Here is a 27,841-nt window from a genome sequence, read left to right on the forward strand (position 1 = left end):
TTGGAGATAAGACTTCCAGTTTTAATGACCTCTAGTACTATCACTAATACATAACTTAAATTTTAAACTCAGTTTAATCTAAACTAAAAGAGAGCCCATTGAAGCTTGTAACATTTTTCTCCCTTTTTTCAGTATTTCTGTTGGAAATCCAAGTACTAGTCACTTTTTGACTCAGTCTGTTTTTAAAATGCAATCTCTATACAACCAGCATTCTCAGTATCCATTTCTCTTATAAAATTTGGCTCTTGCAACAACGTCATTGGCATAGTCATTCTTAGTTGTGCCAATGTCCATTCTCTCATAGCTCTGTACGTTCTTAGGCCCTGCATTATAGGCAGAAATCCCACCTGAAATTAAAACAAAACAAATACTTATGAGAAACTTTTTCTTTTGTAAGAAAACAAGAACAATTTCAGCTCTGAAGTTTCCTCCTTTAGTGTGCAACTCTTTTGAGGATATCTAATGTTACATACAGAACTTATTTTTATTAAGTGCCATTATCTGTGAAGAAAGCTATATATAAAATATGTTCTTCACCATTTTTTACTGAAAAACAGTAAATATGATTTGGGTTTATTTATGTGCATATTTGACATGAACTAAGGCAGGTACACTCAACCACTGGCTCATGGACCAGATCCAGCTGCTGGTGCTGAGTCATCCAGCTCGTGGGGCTCCCTGCATCGAACCCCCATGAGCTGTGGTTGTACGTACTAGATCAGGAGCACAGGGTGATGTGGGGCCCCAATTGCAGCACATGGGGCCAGGCGGAGCCCCAGTCCTGGCTTGAAGGGCCAGACAGAGGCAGCACAGGGCCCAGTCCAGCCTGTGGACCACCCCTGCTCTACTCATGTGGCCTGTGGAGCTAAGACAAACGCTACCAAACTAAGGAATGGGATTTTGTTGCATGAAGTATTTTGAAGCCAATAGTTTTGTACCTTTTAGCTGTTGTTCTCTTGTCCATTGTGGGAATTTCTTCTGGATGTCTTTTATCATCCCACACAAAATCTCTGTACCTTGCGTAATATGCTCTTCACTGTCCCACGTACCAACAATTTCATGGTGTCGTTTATCAACCTAGAAGAGTCAAGCAAGAATATCCTGGCACCAAAATGATTTTTTTTCAAGGGTTTTTTATGGATTTTAAGGGTGTACGAGCTGCGTTCATTTTTACTCTTTTCTGTGGGCCATGTTTTCACTTCTTTTTCCTGTAGTCACAGAATTGGCTGATGTGTGGAGAGATAAGGGCGAATCTGGAGCACTGGCATGTTGTGTAAAAGATTGTCAGAATGTGGGCAGGGCCTGTTTGGGAATCCTGCTGATGAGGGTAAAATGATGCCAATGGAGTAGGATGTGAATACAGAAATGAGCTCTGGTTTTCCCTGCCTTTTTGCCAGTGGCATTTTGCAGCGCATGGGGAAGAACTTGTTTAAACACACTTTTAATGTAGCTGCAGCCTAAGCCTCTGAGTTTAGTGAACCGTTTCTGGTAAGGTACTGTACTCTGAAGCAGGAACAATCAATCAGATCCTTTCCTTTCTAGGCAAATCAATGAGTTCTGGGAAGCAGATAGTAGCTGTAATGCAGTGCATTATCTCCAGGCTCTTGCCTACAACCTGGATTCCCCACTGCTATACTGGGGATTGAGAATAACATCAACTTTACACCTGCCAGGGGGCACTCCATAGACTGGTTGTCCTTGTGGGGCATTAGTCCCTTTAGCCAGTCAAAGCAACATGAACTGTCATATGGTAAAAGAAAATCTAGCCTAATTTATTTCACTTAAACGCCAAACCCTACAACTCGAAAATGTGGAACGTGGCACTATTAACTCACCTTATGCTGTACTTCATCTTCTCCAACACTTTGTCTCTAGGCTGTACTGCAAGCAAGAATTGACTTCTGTGTCTGGAAAGTGACTAACCCATTCAGGGTGCCAATTACAATAGCCAGGTCACTATTTATAGCTCTTATGGGGAGGAATTAGCCAGACATGCTGCTTTGGCACATGTTAATACAAAAGGCTAAATCTTTGCTCAAGTTTTTGGCAGCAGGGTGGAGATGACCCCCAAAGCAAAATCCTCATAATTTTTTATGGTTTTTTCTGACACAAAAGAGATGGCTGCAATTTTTGAGTTTGCTAATAAATACCTGCATTAAACCAAATCCATTTCCTCCGTCACCCCAGCCGTCCTTCAGGACTATTCCACCATGAGACTCTCGGGAGATGATAGCAGCAATCAGAGCTGGATCTACACCCAGTTTTTTACCAACGTTCTTAATCTTGGTTTCATATTTTTGCAGATTCTTTAAATCTCTTTCAGCAATCTTTTCTGAAGCAGTCACTCCTGTAGCAAATGTAAATGCCCTTTTTTTTGTTTCAAAGCAGTTGGGAGGTATTCCTCCAAAAGACAATATGGCTACATTTAATGTTTAAAAACCCTTATAATCTATATAGAGTTAGTAATTAGTAATCAGCATCCATCCATGGCTGAAAAAAGTGCCTAAATCTAGGCATAACAATAAATTAATTCTAGAATATAGGGAATTTCAAATGGAGATGGCAGTGTTTTGGCAGGGGTGGCCAACCTGTGGCATAAGTACCACAAATGGCATGCAGCAGATCAGGGAGAGGACAAGCAGCACAGCAGCAGATAGGATAGGAGGAAGAAAGCAGGGAAGGAGATTGGGCAGGGAACACAGTAGGGAGCAAAAAAACAGAATGGCAGAGAGGCAGAGGAAGGGTATTGGAGTGGCATGCAAGGAGCGTTCAAGGCTAATTTGTGGCTTGGCTGCCAGAAAGGTTACCATCCCCCATTCTATATAACATGGTGATCTTAGAGATAAGCAGGAATTGTCTTCACTCCAAACCTTTATGCTTCAAAAGGTTTAATTCTCTTTGGTGTAGACATATTTGGGAGGCAATGCATAGAAATAATAGCTCAGAATACAGGGGACTCTCTCAAAGAACAAGAGAAAAGACTGCTGCACTTGGAATTTGGTCCCTAAGACTTTGGGTATTTCTCAGATTGTTTTGAAGATTCCCCAGAACACCTCAAGAGCACCTTTTTGTAAATACAATAGAAATGAATTGTACAAGTCAAGTTTGATTTGTTGAAGGGAAAAGAAACATCTCTCAGGAATAATTAAAAGATAAACATATTTATTTATAATATGCATTTGCCAGTGCTCTAAAGCTGAATAATGCCTACCTCCATAGCTTAGACCTTCTTGTTTTCCAGTTTCAATGGAAGCCCCAGTTGTATCGACATCCATTAATTTACCGTAGTGTTCAGAAGGGTCTAAGTGGAAGCATGGATTAGAATCAATAGATTATGCATATCATGAATATATTCTCAGTTACATCTGTGGCTCACACTTATCATTGATGGGAAACTTGTAATTAGGCAATATTTATGTGCTTATCCATGCTAGAAGGTGCCATACCTATCAGCATATTCAATGTACGGCATTATAATGTAATTTATTTGTAATTTACCCACCTATACCTATGGACTGAGCAAACCATTTCAGAATATAATTAAAATACACATATGCACAAACACAATTCTCCATGAACAATGCTAAATTTAACTCAGTAAATTAATGGGAGACTGATCTCTTGCTCCAGTGCTACAAAATTGTTAGACACATATGAAATACCTGACATGGTTGCTTGATGATCTGCGCTTTTCTGCTCCTGGGTTTCCTAAAGAAACAAACATGCAGTTTTAGTTTCAATATGAGTATTCTGCCCAAACAAATCAGTTCACTTCCCCAAACACTGTATATTTTTAACATTAAACAACAATACACTTTACTACTTGCTGTTCAGCTCATCCAGAGAAATAAAATGAGATTTGTGCTCTAAATCTAAGATTGTTATTTATCTACTTTTGGTTGAGTACTTTCCTGCAATCTTAACAGTTCAGAATTAGGAGGAGCTTGACACAAGCTACCTACTCTCTTCAGGGGTTGGAAGTTACAGTGAGGAAACAGGAAGTTGAATTTATGCAGAACGGATTTTGCCGAGTAAGCCATGTGAAACAATATCATTGTAAACAATTGCAACCACTCAGCACTTGGATGTGCAGAGAAATTTAACACCCCCTCCCCACCCCCCAGCTACACTCCTGCTATTAGTAGAAACAATGAAGATTAGTACACAAATCCAGACTAGGATACAGGGTGTGTCAAAAACTCTGTAACTCTTTGGTAACAAGTAAAAAGTTAATTGCATGTTTGGACTAACCTATCTTTTTTAGTACTGTACTTATTTGTAGGGATTGTGGTTTTCTCCGATGTAAAAAAAAATCCCCAATATTTGGATTAAAAAAGTAACCCCAAAACCACATTTTTTATGTGATTAAAATAAAACACCACTACATATATATATTTATATAGAGTAAACCAATAAAAAAGTAACCCAAAATCACATTTTTCTGTGATTAAAATGAAGCACCACTCTATCTATCTATCTATCTATCTATCTATCTATCTATCTATCTATCTATCTATCTATCTATCTATCTATCTATCTATCTATCTAGTGTGAACCAATTAAAAAAGTAACACAAAATCACATTTTCCCGTGATTAAAATGAAACACCAAGTGGTGTTTCATTTTAATCATGGAAAAATGTGGATTTTGGGTTACTTTTTAATCTGAAAATTGGGGATTTTTTTTTTTAACAGAGAAAACCAGGATCCCTGAAGATAAGGAAGCAGGAATGTGGGCCATCAGTAGTCATCTTCTGTCGTATCTTAACATTAGAAATCCCATGTTTCCTTTATGAGCCACATCCATTCTATTTTTCTGCTCCTTGGAGCTGCATAAAGGATGACAAATGTGACCTTTAGACATGTTTCCCTGTGGGTTTTTTTTTAAACTTATTTGCAATCTTGGTTGTGGATTCCAGTGTACATAGGTTCCTATAGGTTTTGGTTGCTGGTGCTGGTGTGGATATATTTATACAATGTGATCTTTGATTGTTATGCATGGTCTCCATATTATTTAAAATCTGAAATTTGGTCTGGGTAAGTAAATGTATTTCACCATCACCAAACTTGGATGTTATGGAAAACAAAGTCTAAAATATTACAAATAAGCAGGGATTCATAGATTCATAGATGTTAGGGTCGGACGGGACCTCAATAGAACATCGAGTCGGACCCCCTGCATAGGCAGGAAAGAGTGCTGGGTCTAGATGACCCCAGCTAGATGCCTATCTAACCTCCTCTTGAAGACCCCCAGGATAGGGGAGAGCACCACCTCCCTTAGGAGCCCATTCCAGACCTTGGCCACTCTAACTGTGAAGAAGTTCCTCCTAATGTCCAATCTAAATCTGCTCTCTGCTAGCTTGTGGCCATTATTTCTTGTAACCCCTGGGGGCGCCTTGGTGAATAAATCCTGACCAATTCCCTTCTGTGTCCCCGTGATGAACTTATAGGCAGCCACAAGGTCGCCTCTCAACCTTCTCTTGCGGAGGCTGAAAAGGTCCAGGTTCTCTAGTCTCTCCTAATAGGCCTTGGTCTGCAAGCCCTTAACCATACGAGTGGCCCTTCTCTGGACTCTCTCCAGGTTATCCGCATCCTTCTTGAAGTGTGGCGCCCAGAATTGCACGCAGTACTCCAACTGCGGTCTGACCAGCGCCCGATAGAGGGGAAGTATCACCTCCTTGGATCTATTCGTCATGCATCTGCTGATGCACGATAAAGTGCCATTGGCTTTTCTGATGGCTTCGTCACACTGCCGACTCATGTTCATCTTGGAGTCCATTAGGGCTCCAAGGTCCCTTTCCACTTCCGTGCCACTCAGCAGGTCATTCCCTAGGCTGTAGGTGTGCCAGACATTTTTCCTCCCTAGGTGCAGCACTTTGCATTTCTCCTTGTTGAACTGCATTCTGTTGTTTTCTGCCCACTTGTCCAACCTGTCCAGGTCTGCTTGCAGCTGTTCCCTGCCCTCCGTCGTGTCCACCTCTCCCCATAGCTTTGTGTCATCTGCAAACTTGGACAGAATACACTTCACTCCCTCGTCCAAGTCGCTGATGAAGACATTAAAGAGCATCGGTCCCAGGACCGAGCCCTGCGGGACCCCACTGCCCACACCCTTCCAGGTCGAAGCCGACCCATCTACCACGACTCTCTGGGTGTGACCCTCTAGCCAATTCACCACCCACCAGACTGTGTAGTCATCCAAGTCACAGCCTCTTAACTTGTTCACCAGGATGGGGTGGGATACCGTATCAAAGGCCTTCCTGAAGTCTAAGTACACGACATCTACCCCTCCTCCTGTATCCGGGCGTTTTGTAACCTGGTCATAAAAAGAGACCAGATTAGTCAGGCACAATCTGCCTGCTACGAACCCGTGCTGGTTTCCCCTCAGCATAATTTGTCCTGCCGGACTCTCGCAAATGTGAGCCTTGATAATTTTTTCAAAGATTTTGCCGAGGATGGAGGTGAGACTGACTGGCCTATAGTTGCCCGGGTCCTCCTTCCTCCCCTTCTTGAAAATGGGGACCACATTGGCCCTTTTCCAGTCCTCCGGGACCTGGCCCGTGCGCCATGAGCGTTCAAATATTCCTGCCAGTGGCTCTGCAATGTTGTCGGCCAGTGCCTTCAGCACCCTCGGATGGAGCTCATCCGGGCCTGCCGACTTAAAGGCATCCAGTTCTTCCAAGTGACTCTGCACCATCTCAGGGTCTACGCGTGGAAGTCTGGCGCCTTGCTGCTGCCTCTCTACAACCCCAGTGAGAGACTTGTCGCGCCCCTCGCTTAGGAACACTGAGGCAAAGAACTCGTTGAGGAGTTCAGCCTTGTCCCCCCTGTCCGCCACCAATTGTTTCTGCCCATTTAGCAGGGGTCCTATTCCTCCCTGGGCCTTCCTTTTACTCCCTATATATCTGAAAAACAATTTCTTGTTGTCCTTTACTTGGGATGCCATCCTCAGCTCCATGGTAGCTTTGGCCTGTCTAACTGCCTCCCTACAAGCATGAGCAGAGGAGGTATATTCGTCTTTGGTGATTTCTCCCTGTTTCCACTGTTTATGTGCTCCCCTTTTGGCCCTTAGGCTGCCCTGGATTTCTCTGGTCAGCCAAGGAAGCCTCCTGGCCCCTTTCCCTCTTTTACCTCGCACGGGGATCATCTTGCTTTGTGCCTGAAGGATCATTTCCTTAAGGCACATAAAAAGAAGTCCCCAGTTTTCAGGTTAAAAAAAGTAAGCCAAAATCCACATTTTTCTGTTATTAAAACACCACTAATACACACACACACACACCACTAATATATATATATATATATATATATATACATATGTATGTATGCACACCACTAATATATATATACCACTCTATAGATATCTATATATCTATATAAATATCTGTATATATTAGTGGTGTTTCATTTTAATCACGGAAAAATGTGGATTTTGGCTTACTTTTTCTAACCTGAAAATTGGGGACTTTTTTATCAGAGAAAACCAGGATCCCTGCTTATCATCATAGGAGGAATTCTATAGTAATGTCATATGCTGTTTCCCAGGCAAAATAATAGGTGTGGCAAATTAGCTGTCTTTATATCTCTTCTGAAATTTTCTACATCTAAACCTTTTGGTCTCACTTGCATGCTTCCAGAAAACCTTCAACTCATTGTGGGAGATATGCTCCCTAAATCTGCACATAACAAAGAAAGAGACATAATAATCAAAATATTAACAACAGTAGCAAGGAAATGCACCACTCTATCATAGCCCATAGTTGAAATTCCACAGTTTAAGTAATACAAATTACAGTGAAGGCCACAGCTCAGCTCTGATGGGCTAGAGGCAGCTTTAGAGAGGTGTGGATTAAAGTCCATATAGGCTAATTTCCCATGTACAAAATACAGCAGTGACCTTGTTGATGCTCATATTATAGCCAGAAGATTCAATTTTTTATTTGGTGCTAGAATAAAAACACCTGCGGCCTTAAAAATAAAATAAATAACACTGCAAAATATCATCTTATACCTAACCCACCTGGAAGCCAGCTCCATGTTCCATTGGGACTACATGTGAGCTGTATCACATTATGATCTATGTCAGCATGTCAGAATGGAATGGGGTATTGTCCCTTTGGGAGACTGAAAATGTCAAAAAATTGCTTCTGTACTAAATTTCCTCTTTCAGATGCTATTAATCAGGCATTCAGCATCACATAATTTTATATTAGGCTAATTTTAATTTTTCCCCCTTCATCTTTCATAAATGCTACATGAAGCCCTTTAAAGTGTGGTTCTATCTTGAGAATGATTATGTAAAAATGTCTCTTTATTAAATATAACTGCACTTGCTGACCTCAGTGATAAGTGTGGTAATTTGGGGTTTTAGCCTCCATTAGCCCTGTAGCATTAACACTGCTAGGAGAGTAATCTGATGCTTCTTTTTATGATTATTCCTGTCAGTCAGTTATGCCTGTGTAATCCCATTAAAGAATAACAACTTGTATTGGTGTTACTGGGGGCATAATGTGAAGCTACAGTGCTCATGTATAACCGAAGGCCTAATTTTGCCTGCAGATCCCCTCTTATTGGTAGTGAAGTATGAAAGAGAAAAGGAGGAAACTTAATTCAGCTACATCAAGTTCATAGGAGCAAGGAATTAAGCAACTCTAACACAAAAATGTAGACAATAAATATGGAATACCTAGCTGGGGTTTTTTAGAGTCAAACTAGGCAAGTCTATATGTGCTATTCCTGTGCGTGAATAAACTGCAGAGCTTATTGCTCTGGAGTTTATTGCTCCTGGGCATGCCATTTAAATGTGCACCTGGGAGCAATTAACTCCAGAGCAATAAGCTCCACAGTTTATTCATGCACAGCATGGAAGCCTGCTTGGAGCAGCCCTGGCTTGCAAGGGATCCTAGGGGTCAGCCTGCCAGCCTAGGGCTGCTCCCTCTGGATCAATGTGCTGTGGGGGGCGCTGCTTAGGAAATGAGGGAGCTTCAGTGTGGGACTAGCCACAGGCAGCCCCCACAATGAAGCACCCTCATGCCCAGCCAGCCCCTCCAGCATCTACACATGTGCTGCTGTGGAGTTTTTTACTCTGCAGCAGAATAGTACTTGTATTTACAAATACTATCCTTCTGTGGAGTAAATTAGATTGGTTTACTCCAGCCTAATAGGGGCACATACATAGGTAGAGGGATAAAAAATTATTTGGGCTACCCCTCCAGCAGGTAAATCTGTGGGGGCAGGGCAGGGGGAAGGGAAAGGGCCTTGGGGGGGCAGGGCACAGGCAGGAGCAGGGGCTGGGGTGAGTGGGGCCCTGGCCAGGCTGGGTGGTGGGATAAGCGGAGGCCTGGGGGCATGTGCCCCCTGATCTGTACGCAGGGCAGAGGTGGCTGTTGCTGCATTCTGCGTTTTGAGCCTTGCTGCCCCAAGAGCTGTGCGATGCCATGTGATTCCTATTGCTGGGTGGGCAGGGGGTGCGGTACAGCCCAGAAGCAGCGGGCACATGGCATCGGCCACTCCTGGGACAGCTACAGGGAGCAAAGCACAGCTTGCAACAGCAGCTGCTTCCATCCTGTGCACAGATTTGGGGGTATGTACTCTATGTGCCTCCATTTGTCCCACCACCCAGCCCGGCTTGTGCGCAGATCCAGGGCACACGTCCCCATGCCTCCTGGGATGTATGCAGCAGTGGGAGCTGCTTTTTCAAGAGAAAAATAGAGGACATAAAGGCGTCCGGTTTTGTATCAATAGAGGACAGGGGACAACCAGACTGTCCTCTATGAAGGCTAGCCTAGGCGTATGGCAAAGTTTGGAGTGGCTGCAACCTCCCCATGTAACCCCCACCCAGCATCGCTGCTGCCCGCCCCAAGCACAGCCCACCCCAGCCCCGTGCCAGGAAGATACTTCTACAGTTGTGTTTCATTTAAATAATGGAAACACATGGATGTAATAAGTAATCGAGAGAGAGAGAGCTCTGTTAGGTCAGAGGTGGCCTTGTTATGTCCTAAATACCACCGTAACTTATAGGAACAAAAGTATTTTAAACACAGCTGAAAGCCTTTGTTTTTTTTTTGTTTTGTTTGTTTTGGGGTTTTTTTCACAGTTCCATGTATGCAGCAAGCATGAGGTGTTCTTTTGGAAATTATCAGGAGCAACTGAGATCCAAGTACAAGGTTTGGCTCCAGATTTGACTTCATAGTTTCATAATTTCATAGTTTGTAGGGTTGGAAGGGACATGAGCAGATCATCAAGTCCGACTCCCTGCCATGGCAGGAAAGAGTACTGAGGTCAAACGACCCTGGCAAGGTGTTCATCCAGCCTCCTCTTAAAGACCCCCAGGGTAGGAGCCAGCACCACTTCTCTTGGAAGTTGGTTCCAGATCCTAGCCGCCCTGATCGTGAAGTAGCGCCTCCTGATGTCTAGTCTGAATCTACCCTCTGCCAGCTTGTGACCGTTATTTCTAGTCACTCCTGGGAGTGCTCGGGGGAACAGGGACTCCCCCAATGACTGCTGGTCCCCTCTAACTAGTTTGTAAACAGCCACTAGATCCCCCCTCAGCCTTCTCTTGAGGAAGCCGAACAGGTTCAGGTCCCGTAAACTCTCCTCATACGGCCTGCTCTTCTGCCCCTGATCATGTGGATGGCTCTCCTTTGGACCCTCTCCATGTTGTCCACATCCCTCTTGAAGTGTGGTGCCCAGAACTGGACACAGTACTCCAACTGCAGCCTGACCAGTGCCGCATAGAGGGGGAGGATCGCCTCCTTGAACCTGCTCGAGATGCATCTGTGGATGCACGATAAGGTATGGTTGGCCTTCCTGACTGCTTCCCCACACTGTCGGCCCATGTTCATTTTGGCATCAGTAATGACTCCAAGATCCTCTTCTGCCCCTGACTGACGAGAAGTGAGTTCCCCAACCTGTACGTATGCTGCTGGTTCTTCCTCCCTAGGTGCAGTACCTTGCACTTGCCTGTTGAAACCCATCCTGTTCTCATCCATCCACCCCTGTAACCTGTCTAGGTCCGATTGCAGCCTATTCCTCCCTTTTAGCGTGCCCACTTCCCCCACATCTTAGTGTCATCTGCAAATTTGAACAGGGTGCTTTTTACCCCCTCGTCCAAGTCACTGATGAAGATGTTGAACAGTGCAGACCCGAGGACCAAGCCCTGGGGGACCCCACTGCCCACATCCCTCCAGGTCAAATAAGACCCGTCTACCACCACTCTGTGGGTGCCGCCCTCCAGCCAGTTACCGACCAATTTGACTGTGTAGGTGCCGACACCACAGTCCCCTAGTTTTTTAATGAGAATGGAGTGAGAGACAGTGTCGAAGGACCTCCTAAAGTCCAGAAAGACTACATCCACTGCTACACCTGAATCTAAGGATTTTGTGACCTGGTCACAGAAGGCCACCAGGTTGCTCTGACAGGACCTGCCTCTAATGAACCTGTGCTGGTTGCCCCTAAGCATAATCTCCCCTGCTGGCCCCTCACGGACATTCGCCAGGATAACTCTCTCAAAAAGCGTACCCAGAACCGAGGTAAGACTGACTGACTTATAGTTTCCTGTGTCCTCCTTCCTCCCTTTTTTGAAAATGGGAACCAATGCAGCCCTACCCACTGCTCTGTGTTTGGGGAGGCTAAGCCCTGTTAGCAAAATTTAAGCACACAAAAAGACTTAACAGCATGACACAAGCCTGTTTAGGCTCTCTTTGTATTTTGTAAGGAATAAAATATGACAACTTAGTTTTTAGTTGAGAAGCCTTTGCAGGTCACCATTAAAATCCTTTATACCTCTATTCAACGTCCTGCTTGCCATCAGACAACTTTGAGGTAAGTAGACTTCTCCAACTTTTATCTGAGCCTATTTTGCATAAAATGAACTTTTCCAACCAGGAGATCTTATACCACCTTTCAGCTCTCCTGTGAAATATGAATTTTCATTTCCACCTGGGAGAAATGTTACAATCTGTGCACTCTCCTATGCCTGAGGAAGGGTGTGTGCGCCCAAAAGCTTGCAAATATTTTTTTTTGCAATTATCTAGTTGGTCTAATAAAAGATATCACCTTCCCAAGAGTTCTAATTAGTTTTGCCTGCAGACCAACATGGCTACAACTTGTATCCCTCATACCTCCATGGGTTTTTTTCTAAGTTGCCCAGGCCAGGGTTCCAGCACTCTCAGTACTTTATTTGAGATTACACTTGCCAGGAAAAAGATCAGTGATCCTGCCGTCATCCTTATTTTCACATCTTATAAACTCAGCTGTATAGCACACAGTGGTCCATAGGTCACTGTGTTACTTGGTTCTCAACCAGAGTGCAACTATTGTGTCTGAGTTAACTGTTAAGAAGTGGGCTCCAGAGACGAAACTGACTGAGGTTATTAATTTAAATGATAATCAGTAAGACACGGGGACATATGTTAGTGACCCAGAGGAAGTGGAAAGACTGGTGTGTTGGCTGGAGCAAAATGGATCAATATGCCTATATTTATACTCCACTAATATTAATATTTAAAGCTCTGCAAAATTTAGCCAAGACCTTGCATTCTTATCAGCAGCAGAAGTATCTGTGTTACTTACAGGACAATTCTACTGTTGCATCCTCACAAGCTTGTCTGAAAGGTGACAAAAGTATGGTCTGGAGTGCTTGGTTTAGTAAATGCAGTATTGAGTCAATGCCTTGCATGACTTTCTCTGTCCAGAGGAAGAAAGATGAATGGCAAATTATTTGTTACCTGGCTACTTCTGGCACTCAGTGCTCCTACTGGGCATGTGGACCTGTATGCTCCTCAGGGTGCTGGAGCAGCTCATGCCAGAAAGGAAGCTGCAACATGCAGTGGCATCAATGCTGTAGTCTACTTCATCCCATCCCTTTGAGGTTGTGTGCTCAGGAGGCAAAGTGAAGGCACAAAGATAAAATCCTCTCACTTCCTCTTGCTTCTTGCACTCCATCCCCCTGTCCTTTTGCATATTTGCAAAAGGTAGTCACAATCCAGCCCTGAATCTTTCTCTTTCATATATGCTAGAAGAACAACTGCACATTTACACAGCACAGGGCATACTGCCTGAGACTTGCTCATCATGACACTGTCACTTTCCTAAAAGAAGTTTTAATTTCAAAGCTTCAAATCACAGAAATTGGGGGTTGCTTTGCTGGCTTAAATCAATATAGTTTAAAGTTATGTCATCACTCTTCCAGGTGTAAGTCACAAGTCTCTTGAATGCAGCCAAACTTCCAGAATGTAATATTAGATAAAGATATTATCTGTGGTCATCTTTACATGTGCTTTGGAGGTTGGAGTGGGGGGAAGGCGCTTTAATTAGCACCCACAATGTCTCATGTATTCATCATCCCATGCTTCAAAATGGTACTGGGGGTGCTGTAACTAAAGCTCATATGACAAGCTTTAGTTAAATTATCCTTGCTGCCATTTTGAAGCTTGGGGATGCTGAATACATGAGATGCCAAGGTTGCTGGAGTATGCTAAGTAGCATGTTTCAACAGGGTCGATTAATTGAGTCTGCTCCAATGTGCTGCAATTACGGCACGTCGGAGAAGATGTCCCACAATCTACAGGTATCCTGTATGGCCATGCTTGTCTCAATACACCTGATCTTAGAAGCAAAGCAGAACTGGGCCTGGGACACCAGGCTGGATCACCAGCTTCAAATCACAGGTAGTATATATTCAAACTGAGGAATGGTTGTTGAACACTTGGAGAACACTAAACCATAGGAATAGGGGGTGAGACTTTGTTTGGTCCAGTTGCTGGGATGATGAATCACAACTAAAGAAAGGAAATATATTTTTATATTCGAAACTTGTAGGAGTAAAGGCTCTGTGTTTAGGTAATTCCCATAACCTTGTCAATATTGTTTGCTAACGGAGCTGGAAGAATGAACATTTTGGAGTGTCGGTCATTTGCCACAAATTAGTACCTTGTTTCTAAATCTAACTACTTCCACATAACATTAAAATACATACAAATAACTTCCCCCAACATAACAAATGCATGTATCTATATTGAGCTGCAATCAGAAGTACAGATTGAAAGATACAAAAGAGAAACCATTATCAAATATTCCCTAAGAAAGCTATTTGTATTTGTTAATTATGAGAATGGCAGATACTGAGAAACATGCTCATATTTAAAAGCTGAAAGGCAGCAACCAAATTATAACTAGGCAGGGTTGATTTTACTTCTAACAAGCAGTGAAGTAGTTAAATTTGGTATAGCACATATAAACTACTCTCAACATTTATGTTGGCAAAATCTAGATCAAATTTGTTTTGAAGTTAAAACAATTCTCTTATTGATCACAGTATTGTTTAAAAATCAAGAGTCAATGAGTCTATTTGTGTAAGGATTTACAGGATTGCGGTCTTAATCTCTGCCTAAGCATACTGTATCATCAGTTTGGTAATTTTGACAATCAGAGTTTATCTGATGGGCAGAGGCTTTTCATCAGTATTATTCTCAAAGTTAGCATCCATTTTTCTTATAAAAATGTGGCTGTGGAACAACAGCAGTGACACGGGCATTCTTGATTGTGCCAACATCCATTTTAGAGTTGGCTCTGATGCTTAGGTTTCCTGCACTGTAGGCAGAAATTCTGCCTGAACAGAAATACCAAAAGAATTCATATGGATTTTAAACAAACAATAATTCCAGTCAGCTCAGAAACTGTCTGCCTCAGTTTGTAAAGCCTTTTGGAAGCAACTAATTTTTAGGGGTGTGTAAAACAGGCCCTATTTGATTTGGATTCAGCCTGAATCAGGGACAGCGTTTCGATTTGTTGATTTGGATCACTGTCCCTGATTCGATTTGGCCGAATCCGAATCTGAAGATTTGATGCTGATTCAGAGAATCAGCGATTCGGCCATAGACACAGCTTTAAATGTTTTTTCTACATACTTCGAGGTACCAGGTGCGGCTCATGAACGTTGCAATGCTGAAGTGTGTGGAGCATCCCACAGGAGCGCAGGGGGACTCCCCACATGCTTGGTGGCAAACCTGGAAGTGGACCGGAAATAGTTCTGGTCCACTTCCGGGTCCACCAGGGAGCACGCTGAGAGCCCCCACCCCAGCGGCTTGGCAATCGGCCACAGGGAGGACCCTGGGTGCCCCCCAGACCTAGGAGGCCCCAGTTGCCAAGCAAGGGAGGCATGGCGGGGGCCCTCAGCGTGCTCTCTGGCACCCAGAAATGGACCAGATGTGCTTCTGGTCCTTTTCCAGGTCTGCTGCTGAGCATGCTGGGAGCCCCCCGTGCTTCTGTGGGGTGCTCCATCTGCCCCACCATCACAGCGTTCACGAGCCACCTGGTACCTTGAGGTATGTAGAAGAAACATTTAAAATTATCTCTATGTCCAAATCGCCGAATCTTTCTGAATCGATCCAGAGGGTTCCGATTTGATTCGGAGAGATTAAATGGTTCTCTGATTCAATTTGGATTTGGAGATTCGGTCACCGAATCAGGCTGAATCTCTGCCAAATTAAATCAGGGACCGAAGCGTCACGCAGCCTACTAATTTTGTTACCTCATGGTAACATTTTAGCAGTTTAACAGACATTGTTAAATTCCATTGCCTTTTCAGCCATAGTCTATGATTAGGGTGGGACTGGGTGAAGAGACTGAATGGCGACCTAAATTCACTGTATATCCAAGTAGGTTTGGGTTACCTTACACGCCTAAAAATCAGTCTTGATTCAAGAAAGGTTCATGAACCCTGAACATGATAGAGAATCTGCAGAGGTTATATTGGAAATCATAATCCCATGAAACCACGCAACATCTGTTTATAAGGTCTGGTCTTATGCTTGCTAGTTTTCATCCAGTTCTGAAAGAAGTTGTTCATACCTTATGTTTCCTCTCCTTCATTTCCTGCAAATCTCTTCTCCATGTTGAGCAGTGCAGTGCCAGGATCTCCTACAATCTGTCTAGTTTCCTTTATGTACTTTTTTCCTACTTATTTGTTGCTAGTACACTGACAGACGTAAAGCTACTGTTCAGGGTCCAGAAGAACACCCTTCGGACTACTTTAAAAGACTCTGTAAAGTTATATGCCAGTATGAAAACATGGACCCTGAGACACCTGCCACTTTGCCTGTGTTAAGACTTATATTCATAAGTCAGGCTAGCGAAGATATTAGAAAGAAGCTCCAACATGACACTAAGGGTGTTGAGAGTAAATCCATGGCAGAAATCTTAGCCATTGCTACTAAAACTTTTAATAGAAAGAGAAAAGGAAAAAAGAAAAACAAAAGAAAGACCAGGCCAACATTCGCAGGTTGGCATCGGTAATTCAGCCACCAAATCCCTATAGAACCAACCTGCCCCGTGGCCCGAGGCCCTTTGTGCCTAGGCCACCGGACCGTACCCACCAACCGTATGGGCCCAACGTATGCCATTACTGTAAATAGGAAGGACACTGAAAAAGAGAGTATAAGTTAAGCACTACACTAGCTGTCAAAGGCCACAAGGTGTCACCAAGCAAGCTTCAGTTCTGTAAATCCACTGTTAAATACTTAAGAAGAGTTAACCAAGCCTCTTGTGCAGCTTATCACAAAAGATGCAGAAGAACCAGTCTTTTGAGATCATAAAGCTGCCTGCAGCTTACTTCTCTGCACAATTAAATCCAGTAGCAAAGGAGGAAGTAAGCTGCCTTTGCTCAGTGGCAGCAGCTGCAACAATAGTCAAGAAAGCCCAGGAATTAGTCCTCAGATACCCCCTTATCCTAAAGGCTCCACACGCAGTAGCCTTCCTCCTCCTCCAGAAAAACACTCAACATTTTTCTCATCAAAGAATGAACAAATATGAAACCACACTTTTAATGGCCACAAACCTGGTCATAGAAAGATGCAATACCCTGAATCCGGCTACCTTATTACCTCTACCCAGTGACGGGGAACCAGACTCCCACAATTGCCTTCAAGCTGCAGCATTTTCAGACAAACCCAGGGCAGATCTCAGTGACTTACCCTTAGACAACCCTGACTTAATTTTTATGTAGATGGCTCTTCAAAAATAGTCAACGGAGTTAGAAAAACGGGTTATGCAGTAGTAACTCCATTTGAAGTACTTGAAGCTGAACCACTGCCTGAGCAGTTGGGCGCGGTAGGGGAATGTGGCTTCCAGCTTGTGCCGTGCCCTGGGCCCTCACCAGGCTGCTTTTGTTTTTTCTTGGAGTGAAATGCCGAAAGTTTTTGCACGTGTACTACGAGACAGGGAAGAGTAGAATTGCTCGTTTCTCAAGAGCTATATGGCATGTTAAGCATGATGTGTATTACTGCAAAAGTATTTGTCACAGTGTGAAGTTCTAAATGTCCTGGAATGGTTTCTCTTTAGTAAGATTAATGTTTTTTTTACTTTCTGTACCTGATCTTTCGTAAAATAAAGTAGTTAAAAAGGATAGAATATGGCGATTGCCGGACGGAAAGATAGTGCTACCTAAAGCAGCCCTTAAACCTTATCCACAACAACTTCACCAAAGCAAGCATTTAAGTTGCAAAAAACTTGCTGCTATCACAAATAGGCTGTTCTACGCACCCGGAGTCTACCAGGAAGCAAAAAGACTTTTAGAACACTGCAATATATGCAAAAAGTTTAATATCAAAGGGGAAAAATCAGAACCCCCTGAAGCCCGCCCCTGGGCTTATACTCCCTTTAAAAAACTACAAATAAATTTTGCTGATATGCCTAAAGACAATGGGTACAAAAACCTCCTAGTAATTATTGACCAACTCACAGAGTGGGTAGAAGCCTTCCCCACCAGAAGAGCTACAGCACAAGTAGTAAAATACTTCTTAACGAAATTATACCCAGGTTTAGTCCACCACGGATCATTGAAAGCAATCAAGGATAACATTTTACTGCTAACATAAATAAAACACTGACCAGCTGCCTAGGAATAAAATGGAAATTCCATACCCCTTGGCACCCAGAAAGCTCAGGACAAGTAGAGAGAATGAATCAGACCCTGAAACAAAAAAATTGGAAAGCTATGTGCTGAGAGCGGGTTAAAATAGACTAAAGGTCTCCCACTGGCTCTTATGTCCATCAGAACCACCCCCAGGAAAAAAACTAAAGCTCAGCCCTTACGAGCTGTTGTTCGGACACCCTGTTCCCCAACATTCCCCCTTACTACCAGCACGCACTTCCTCTCTCTTAGGCGATGAAGAACTCACCTCTTATATTTTATCTCTACAGTCTCAGTTAAAATCTCTCCATAGATATGCTGCTTTAAGCCAACCCTTACCTGCCGATGTTCCAGCACATTGCATCCAGCCTGGAGACTGGGTGTATGTAAAAACTTGAAAACGGTCTCCCCTTGAACCTAAGTTGCAAGGTCCGTATCAAGTCCTCCTCACCTCCCACACCGCCATAAAAGTAGCAGAAAAGGACAACTGGATTCATTATATTCATACAAAGAAAACAGAAGTTTCACCAGAGCTCAGGATCGGCTCCAACGCAAGCTTCCCTGACCTGGAAAAGGGAAAGCCAGAAGAAAATGACTGCGGACTTCGCAGGAGCACCGCACACCCACCTAACCACGACAAGGGTGAGCCAGAAGCAGATGAAAAAATAAAAACAAACACCTCCTGGACCTGCAGCCCATTAAATAATATAAAACTCAAGCTAACCAAAGTCCACTAATGAACTGTCACCCTTTTGGAGTCCTGTCCAGCCCAAAGAACACCGAACTCCAAGTACTGCATCCTTTAGACACTTTTGAATCAGCTGAAACTGAGCACTTTGAGACTGTAACATGCCCCAGAAGAACAATTATTGGAGCTGCAGAGTTGTTTATACTGTTTATGCTGATTTTTATTATAATATGGCTTTTATAACTATGTTATTTCTAATTTTTCTCTTTGCTGAAGAAATAAGTCTTTTACAAGGGTCGGCTATAGCTACCAGTTGCTGCAGATGTGCTAATCCTGGTGCCTGAGGTTTTACTGTCTAGATAAGCAATTCAATCGAACTCTCTGAAATAGACGGAAAGGTCAACATAGCCCGCTGGTATCCTCCCTCACGTTGCTGTAGTTCAGCAGAAGTCCGAGTATTTACTTATGGAGCAGAATATTGTGTAAAGCCTAGCCACCCAGTCCTCAAACAATTTACAGAGTCTCCTCAGGCTAAGGCTACTCTTAAACCTATTGTTGCCCATATCTTTGATAACAATAGGTACCTCCAATATGTTGAGAGAGCCACTAAAGCAGAAAACCAAAGTAACTGTTGGGTGTGCAATCATTTTCCTCTCCACACCCAAGGAGGAATTCCCATAACTCCCATCCCCTGGGACCCCATCGAGTCACTTTTAAACCCCTCTAATAACCAAGCTTGGGACCAAAGTCAGCAGGAGTTCCTTTTAGTAAAGCCTGTCATTGGAAATTAATATTTTTATGTAAACTGCTCAGTATCAAACTGCATTAACTTAAGCACCAGCATATGTCACCACTATTTTACTAGTTCAATTAGAAGAGACTAGCGTAATAATAATACAGCAACCCCTACCTATTGCAGCTCTTACAATGATTTCTACAGCGACAAAAATTTAACCAAGGGCACTAATCCTATCTACACCCCCATTTCCTCTTTAAATAATACCTTATGGTATTGTTTGTACACTGATACCTCCCGGGGACAATGCTTCTTCAATAGAACTGCAAATCCTTCCTTTAAATCAAAGGGTGAGCGCAGAGTGCTAGAACTAGGAAACGGTGGCCGAATACCTCCTAAGTATTCAAACCTCGCTACTTTAAAAGGACAATACTGGGTCTGTGACTCCCATGCCTACCATAAAATCCCTGCCAAAGGAAAAGGTATCTGCTATCCGGCAATGCTAAAACCCTCTACGTCCTTCGCCACGTACCTTCCACGGGGCAGGTGGCAAAACAAGAGGAATTTGCAAGAAAGCCGTGATATAGTAAACAAATATCAAAAAACTCCACTTACCAAAAGAGTATTACTCGGGTGTTCCCTTGCAAGTATGCTCCCGGGAATAAGCACTGTGTGTCTTAGAAGATTTACATTATGCCTCCAAGCTGTGATAGAAAACATGACTCACGAATTCAGCGAAGGTCACAAAAAACTCTCGAAGGCCGTTGCTGCCTTGGCTGACACCCAAAAAGAACTCCGACAAATAGTAATTGAAAACCGTATAGCCCTTGATTTTCTCCTCGCCGCCCAAAGGGGGGTGCATGCACAGTCATCAGACCAGAATGTTGTGTATAAGTTAACAGTTCTTTTACCATAGTTCAAACCCACCTCAATGATGCAGCTATCCATATCCAAAAAGCTGAAGATATAGCTAAAATCCCCAAAGATGCGTCTCTTAGCTGGCTTACTAATTGGTTCCCTTCCCTTACAGGATGACTTAAACCTTTTGTATTAAGCATAATCGGAATTGTTATAATTGTAATCTGCCTGTTGTGCTGTTTTCAGTGTTTATGCTCTCTAGGACAACAGTTTATGCAAAGGCAAGTAAAAATGTATAGTCAGTTTATACAAATATCCAGCAACAATCATCAAGACCTAACTCCACTAGAACTTGAATATCTAAAAGTGTGTTCCAAAACTCCCTCTGGGAGTTTGGAACAAAGGGGGGACTGTGGTGGGCAAGTTTGTTATTACCCTGAAATAAAATAGTTTTCTGATAGCATACTGTTAGGTTAACAATAATTTAGATTATTGAGAAGTATTAGATTTGCAGCTGAATACAAGGCATGACTTGTGGCCTAGCAATGCTGCTGACCACAAGGCAGAATAATAGCTAAGCCAGCCATTTACTTATGTTGAGTAATCATTTTAACTGTGTTAACCATTTTCTGAGTGAAATGCAGCAAGTGAATCTGTGTCTATGTGCTGTAAATCAGCTACAGCAAGGAACAAGATAAGACAAAGAAGCCATTGTTCTAAGTACAGTAATTGTGTCCTTAAGAAATATCTACTACTGTGCAAGTTTTTGCTAACGTATCATAATGTTACTGTTACTTAACTTTAAGCTTTTAGAAAGTGCTAGTTCAGCTTAATAGAAATATGCTGTTATGAAGATTTGTAAAGCACCGCCCAAGTATTGCTTTTTGTTAACCCTGTAGTCTTGCCTTATTGTAAAAAATATAAAAGAACGCCCCACCCTTTAGGGGGGGCCATTTTGCCTCTTTGCTGGCTTATGGTCATTGCTCAAGCAAATAAACTGCAGTAAAACTTTTACCCGTGTTGCCTGGTTCCTATGCAGCTAGACAACGAACTCCAGGGAGTTTTCTCCCACGACATTGATGTTCTTTCTTTTACTCAAACAGCCCTTCTCTGGGCCCTCAGACCCCTCAGTCTGTTAGGCTCCATCTCCTCTCTAGGCTCACAGACCATTCAATCTCTTACGCAACCTGTCCCTGGGCTGCCAGGTTCTTCGGTCTCTCACCCAGCCCTTCTCTGGGCTGCCAGGGCCCTTTGGTTTCTTCCTGGACCTTTCTGGTCCCCCACTATTCCTGGTCCCACTTTATTCCTGGCCCCACTCTGAACCTCTGGACACACCTGGTCCCAGCTTTTCCTGGCCTCCCTCTGTGCCTCTGGACCCTTCTGGTACCCCTTTCTCTCTTCCTTTTCTCTCAAGATGTGGTTTCTTAGTCGTCCCTCTCCATGGAGCAAACCACAAGGCAGTGGGAGCTGAGGCTTTCAAGCACCCCATACTCGCTGTTCTCTGGGGTGGCCCACGCATGGCACTTTGTGAAAGTTGCCCTGCCACAGGCAGCCCTACCATGCTAACCAGCCCCAGTAGGGTAGAGTTTCATGTCTTTCCCAGAACCACTCTCTAGGCCAGGGGCAGGTAAAGTCCATGGGCTGGATTAGGCCCACAGCGGACTTCATTTCCCAGCAGCTCTTGCCTGCATTCCTGCAGCTGGTTTCCATGGAGACCTCAGCAGCAGCAACACCATGACAGCCCCTGCAGTGCTGGCAGAGTGTGTGGCAGGGTGGGGAGCTGTTCTGGGGTTGGGATCTTCTGGTGGTGACGGCATGGTCTGGAGCTGAGGCAAAGCTGCAATCTTTCCTTTTTCTTGTTTTGTTCTCTCTTCTCTTCTTTGAGGGTGAGAAGCTTCACCTTGAAATGGACAGGCACTTGTTTGCAGTGTCAGTCCTTACCGCACAGTCATTTAGTATTTGTTTATACAACCTGAGTTACTGTACAGTCACGCCAACAAACGGATTTTTTGTGATGCTGATTGCACAGTAGCTTGAAAATACTGTGTAGTAGCATTGCATCATGGTTTCTGCCACACAATGCTACTGTGCAGTAGTCTTGGGCCTCTGCACAGTCAGTGTCTCATGTAGACATGGCCAATGTCTGACCCATGGTTCATTGTAACCCCTAAGTCCTTCTCTGTGGTACTGAAGCCTAGACAGACATCCCTCAATCCATATTTGTGCATGCAATTATTTTGTCCTAGATATAGGACTTTGCACTTGTCTTTGCTGAATCTCATCTAATTGATTTTGGACCATTTCTTCAGTTTATCCAGGTCATTTTAGATCTTAGCTCCTTTAGAGTGTCTTCAGTTCCACCTAACTTGGTCTTGTTCGGCCCCAGCTCAAGTCTGGGTTCGTGCCCAGTATGCAAAGGCCAATAAAGATACCAGGGTGAAAGTATAAAAAAGATTTATTGCTAGCAATAAAAGGTGCAAGCAGAATAATTTCACAAGCCAAGCACACACATATTCAATACTGAGCCCCTTATATACAAGAGGTTGAATCTTCATAAGCATCCTTGTTTGCTAATTGGTTATAAAGGAGTGACGCAAGGAGTTCTTTACTGAGCATGTCTCTATACCTGTGTTTTAGCTATGTATCTCATTAACATACATATATGTTTCATTAGCATATATCTTCCCCGCCTCGGGGTGTGATTTTTAGTATTATAATGAGCTCTTTGTTCCAGTACCTCTGATTCTGTTTTTTGTTTTCAAGCTTCCTCTATCTAAGACTGTCTGCTCCTTATCATTGCAGATGGGCATTCGACACATAACATTCACTTTTGCTTAGGCTTTGCATAGTAGTTTCTAGGTCAAACCTTACAGTCTCATCTGCAAAGTTGCTAACTGTGCACTCAACCTTATTGTCCAAATCATTAATAAAGATGTTATATGATACCAGATCTAGGGCAGACCCCTGGAGAACCCCACTTGATACCAACTAGACTTGTTGAGCACAGTTATATAGCCACCTTATAGTACTATCACCTAGTCTGTATTTCCTTAGTTTGTTCATGCAAGTGTCCTGAGAGACTGTCAAAAAGCCTTGCTAAAGTGAAGGTACATCAGATCCAGTACTCTTCCCTCCCATCCATAGAGCCTGTTACCTTTTCATAAAAAGAAATCAGGTTAGTCAAGCATGGCTTGCTGTTGGTGAATCCATGCTGGATGTTTCTGTTCACTTTGTTCCCCTCTAGGTACTTTGCAATAGATTCCTTGAGGACCTGCTCCATGATCTTTCCAGGTATCGAGGTCTGACTGACTAGCCTGTTGTTTTGTGGATCCTCCTTTTCCCCTTTCTTAAAGAGAGGCACTATATTTGCCCTCTTTTAAACATTTGGGACCTCCGCTAAGCATGAGTTCTCAAAGAGAATAGCCAATGGCTCTGAACTTACTTCAGCCAATTCCTTCAGTACCATAGGGTGTATTCTATCCAGCCTTGCTGACTTGATAACATCTAGCTCAGTTTATTTTCAACCAGGGTACCAAAGCCAGGTACATCAATACAAACATAATTCACAAGATAAACCCAGAGATTTCAGAGAGGAATCCATTGTGTCACAAACATTCTGAGCTGTTGTGGTCTTTCTGAGTTCTTTGTAATAGAAGCCCTGCTGGTCAAGAATGAGTGAAAATTAAGATTTAGCATTTTTCAAGGGGTGCCTTGAGTCTAATGAGAGGTCCCTCAAGTAAAAAAAGGGTTGAGAACCACTGATCTCACTTCTCTAAATAAACCTTTTACTACTCTAGGCTGTTTGTCTCCTTCTCTGTCTGTGTTGTCAACTGTGCTCATCATCTGGTACCTGACATTATTCATGAAGGGCTATATGCTAGTGGCCACACCAAGTCAGCATCATCAGTGAATTCAATAGCAAGAGCAGTAGCCGCCTATGTGTGGGTAGGTGAGACTCTAGCAGGGAGGTAGGACTCTTCTCTCCTCCCTCAACTCTCTTGCACTCACCCCCCACCTTCTCCTGTCCAGGGAGACAAAATTCTTAGTTAAGCCTCTGTGGGGCTACCTAGCACTTCACTGACATACTGTATTTCTGTTAGGTATCAAGAGGAGCTAGACTGGAACACCTCTCAAGACAGAGGCCCCCTTCCAATATACTATCTGTAGGATGTGCTCCTCATGATTCATGTGGCCTCAGTGCCATTCACAGTGAACACAGGACAGATTTCTAGCAACATACTGCACCTGTCTAGCAGAGAGGATTATTTCAGTTTATTGCTATCCTGAGGCTCTTTAACCTACAATACTGTCTGAGGTATGTGACCAAGAGCAGGGACATATATCATCTTGTATGCAACCTGTGGAAGCAGCAGTTCAAGAAATCAATCAGCATCATAGGATCTACATTTTAAACAAAAAGGCAACAACAACATAACACATTACAAAGAAAAGCACGAATAGGTTATTTCTTTTATGAGTAATGAAACTTGTTCAGCTTCAAGCATAGGCGATTGGTGCTGCCTTAGTCACAGGGGGCATGTGCCCCCCCTGCCACCAATCCCGCTGACTGGAGGCAGGTGGGGGGAGTCCCCCATGGGCAATCCCACTGCAGCTGATCACTGCACTTGCTTCAGTTGCTTCTGGGAGTGGCTGCAGCCACAGCTACTCCTGGAAGCGGCTGCAGCGATCACAACAAGTGGCCGGTGCTTGCAGGAGGCACTGACGCTCCTGCCTGCCCCCACTGCCCATCACCGAAGTGGTGAGTGCGGCCATCAGGGGGTGCACCGGCTCTCTCAGGGGGTGCACATGCATCCCCGTGCACCCCCTATGCGTCACCACTGACTTTAATGAAGCTTAATTCAATTCACATTGCACTGCACTCCACTCTGGCAAGCAAATAAATATTGCTGTCATGACAGATTGAGGGAAAGGGCCTGTCTATAGGTGCTTACACAAGTTACAATTTTTGCATGATTGGGCCCCTCAAAGTGCTCTACAGCCATGATGTAACACATGTGCACCACTGCAGAGTCCTTTAAAAATGTCTGATTGTGCAAAAAAACCCCTGGTCAAATGAAGTAATAAATAAACACTCTCTAAAGCAGAGCACCTTAGGAAACTTGTGTTCCCTCCAGGGTTCATTTTTTACTTGGGGGCTGTCAGTGGAGGAGGGAGCTACTGGCTCCTTTGAATGGCCAGAACTGAGGAGGGGCTGTGGGTGGGGAAGTCCTCCTCACCTCCCGGGTCCCCCCAGCTACCCTGGCTGGGATATTGGAGGGAGCCAGGCTGGACATGCAAAGTGTGGGGGCCCCATTCCACCTTGTCCCCCTGCTCAGCTCTGGCCCCCTTCAAAGCAGCCAGCAGCTTCATGATGCTGCTGTCAAGTGGCCCAAGTGGGGGGTGGGGGAAGGGAGCCTCCTCTTGCCTCACAGGCTCCCCCACTACCCCAGCCAGGGTACTGGGGGGAGCTGAGTCTGGCCCATGAGGTGATGGGGCAGGGCTCCCTTCTTCCACCTTCCACCCAGGCCTCTTGACAGTGGCAGAATGGAGCTGCTGGCTGCTTTTAATGGTCAGAGCTAGGGGGGCATGGAGCAGAGCCCTCTTGCTTCATGGGCCCAGTCCAGCTCCCTGACAATATCCTAACTGGAGTAGCTAGGAGGCACGGGTTCCCCCACGCCTCCTCAGCTCTGACCATTCAAAGCAGCTGGCAGCTTAGTGCTACCGCTCCCCCTTGCACTCCCCCATCTCTCTCCTGCTGACAGCCCCAGAGCTAGGATAACCACCTTTTCAAAAGGGGAAGGCAAGACACATGCCTGCCTCCCCACACCTTCCCCGTTGCTGGATCAGAGATGAGCAGAGTGGGTTGTGGATGTGGGCTGCCCCTTATGCCCACATGTGGACTCCCCACCCTGTTGCCTTTCCTATAGGAGCCCCACACTAGCCGCACACCCCCTGTCCACTCAGCATCAGCAGAGGATACAACTCAACACCACCACTACCTCCACTGCTGCTGGGAGGGCAGGTGGTGCATTGCCATGGCAGTGTGGCTAGTGCAGTGCCTCTGGGGGCAGGGGAGAAGATTGGGGAGCCCTGAGCCACAGAGGGCAACCCACATCTGCCCCCATCCTGCACACAAATCTGGGGGGGTACATACCCCCTGCCCCCTGGATGAGCTGCCTGTGGCTCTGTCCCACTCCCCATCCCAGCCCCATGAACCACCCTGGCTGGGCAGCATACCCTGCCCCTGCCCCACTCCCTCCGTCAGCGTGGGGGCCTCAATCTGCCCCCACGTCCCGCTCCCCTATACCTCCTCCTTCACCATAGACTTACCTGCAGGGAGCTGCTCTTCAGGCTGCCTGGCTGTGTTCCTGGCCACATGCATATGAGCGGGCATGCATGTGGACATACACCTCATGCATTGTGCTCCTGGCAGGCTGCTAAGGGAAACCTGTCATTTTCCGTGGATCCCTGCACGATGCTGCAAATCTGGGACAAATGCTGTCTCGGAGTAATGCAGCCTGAGACCAGGACTTGAAGTTCCCATTGAGGGACTGTCCCACCTGGGGGGGGGGGCGCACATGCTCAGACACCCCCCCCCCAACAATTTTGTTTCTCTCTCCGCTTATGGGGGGAGCGAGGCTGGGCCCAGGGGGTGGGTGGGTGGGGAACAGGCCTGGACAGCAGAGTGGCAGGGGAGGGCCTCCATCCCTGCCAGCCCCTCCCCCATAATTCTTGACAGGCATTCTGCTAGTTGGCAAGACACGTGCCCGCAAGATGAACAGATTTAGAAGAGCAGAGGTCTGTTCTCCTGAGGCAAATATTTGTAAATAATCCTCAGGCAAATGTTACTTTGGCAGTTGAATCTCAGCAGCAGACGGGTTTGCAACAGCCTCTTTCCTACCTGCATTTTACTCTCAGAAGTGTTCTGGCTAATCCCTTCCTTCCCGAGGGTGTCACTCTAGGTGTTGCAGCTCATGTTTCATGATCTGAACTAGAAGCCTGGGGTGGAGCAAACAGCTCATTTGGTATACCATTTTCCTGAAAAACATATTTATTGGTGGAACAGGGAACCTCAGCCTCCTGTTACTTTAATGAGAGAAAAAGCAGCAGATAGAGCCCAGGCAGCTGAACAGAGGCTAACTGCAAGGAAGGCAGCAAAGAAACACTGTTGCCTAGGCAGAGAGCTGTACCTTAGAGGGAAGGGGCACACCTGCAGCCAGTTAAAACAACTCTGCCTGGAGGGAGCTGGCTGCAAGGGAATAGGCACCTAAGGCAGCATTTTTCAACCTGTGGGTCATGACCCAAAAGTGGGTCACAAGAATATATAAAAGAGTTGCAAAGAAACTTTAAAAATGGATTCTCCTATAAAGGAAAAGAACAGGAAACTACTTTTCTCTTGGAGGCTGGAAGATTTCCAGCCTGCTTGGGACTGCTTGGGGCTTCCCCATGCCCTATGAACCCTCCCCCACCCCACACACTGTGGGGGCTGGGGCCTGGGGGTGGAGGGCAATGGGTCAGGAGTGAGGGGCCCTGGGTCGCATTGGCCACTGATGTTTACAAATGGCTCCTGGTACAAAAAAAGGTTGAGAAACAGGACCTAAGGAAACAGGCCAACAGGGCAGAGACTAGGAAGGCTGCTAGAGCAGCAATCATAA

The 27,841-nt window shown here is 44.7% G+C and overlaps 1 protein-coding gene across 6 annotated transcripts; it reads right to left on the reverse strand.

Annotated features, from left to right (window-relative positions):
* Positions 1-27,108, reverse strand: LOC102564652 (lysozyme g). Of its 6 annotated transcripts, none has more exons than XM_059720982.1 (6): positions 27,088-27,108; positions 3,663-3,708; positions 3,212-3,301; positions 2,151-2,347; positions 939-1,077; positions 1-347 (listed from the first exon to the last, which is right to left on the reverse strand). In XM_059720982.1, exons 1-6 carry the CDS (start codon positions 27,091-27,093, stop codon positions 214-216), a joined length of 612 nt encoding a protein of 203 aa, XP_059576965.1. In that variant the 5' UTR covers positions 27,094-27,108; the 3' UTR covers positions 1-213. The 6 variants fall into 6 exon arrangements, with proteins under 6 accessions (XP_059576965.1, XP_059576963.1, XP_059576962.1 ...); XM_059720980.1 differs by lacking the exon at positions 27,088-27,108 and adding an exon at positions 26,517-26,579; XM_059720979.1 differs by lacking the exon at positions 27,088-27,108 and adding an exon at positions 19,944-20,063.
* Between the last annotated feature and the right edge of the window lie 733 nt (positions 27,109-27,841).

Source organism: Alligator mississippiensis, chromosome 1, assembly GCF_030867095.1.
Source record: "Alligator mississippiensis isolate rAllMis1 chromosome 1, rAllMis1, whole genome shotgun sequence".
NCBI classification, from domain to species: domain Eukaryota; kingdom Metazoa; phylum Chordata; order Crocodylia; family Alligatoridae; genus Alligator; species Alligator mississippiensis.

Coding starts and splice junctions, on each gene's coding strand:
- LOC102564652 (XM_059720979.1), bottom strand. CDS start 20,048: ATGTTTTCTATCACAGCTTGGAGGCATAATGTAAATCTTCTAAGACAC. Junction 3,709..19,943: donor ACCCGAGTAATACTCTTTTG/GTAAGTGGAGTT, acceptor TTGTTTCTTTAG/GAAACCCAGGAGCAGAAAAG. Junction 348..938: donor AAGAGAACAACAGCTAAAAG/GTACAAAACTAT, acceptor TTTTAATTTCAG/GTGGGATTTCTGCCTATAAT.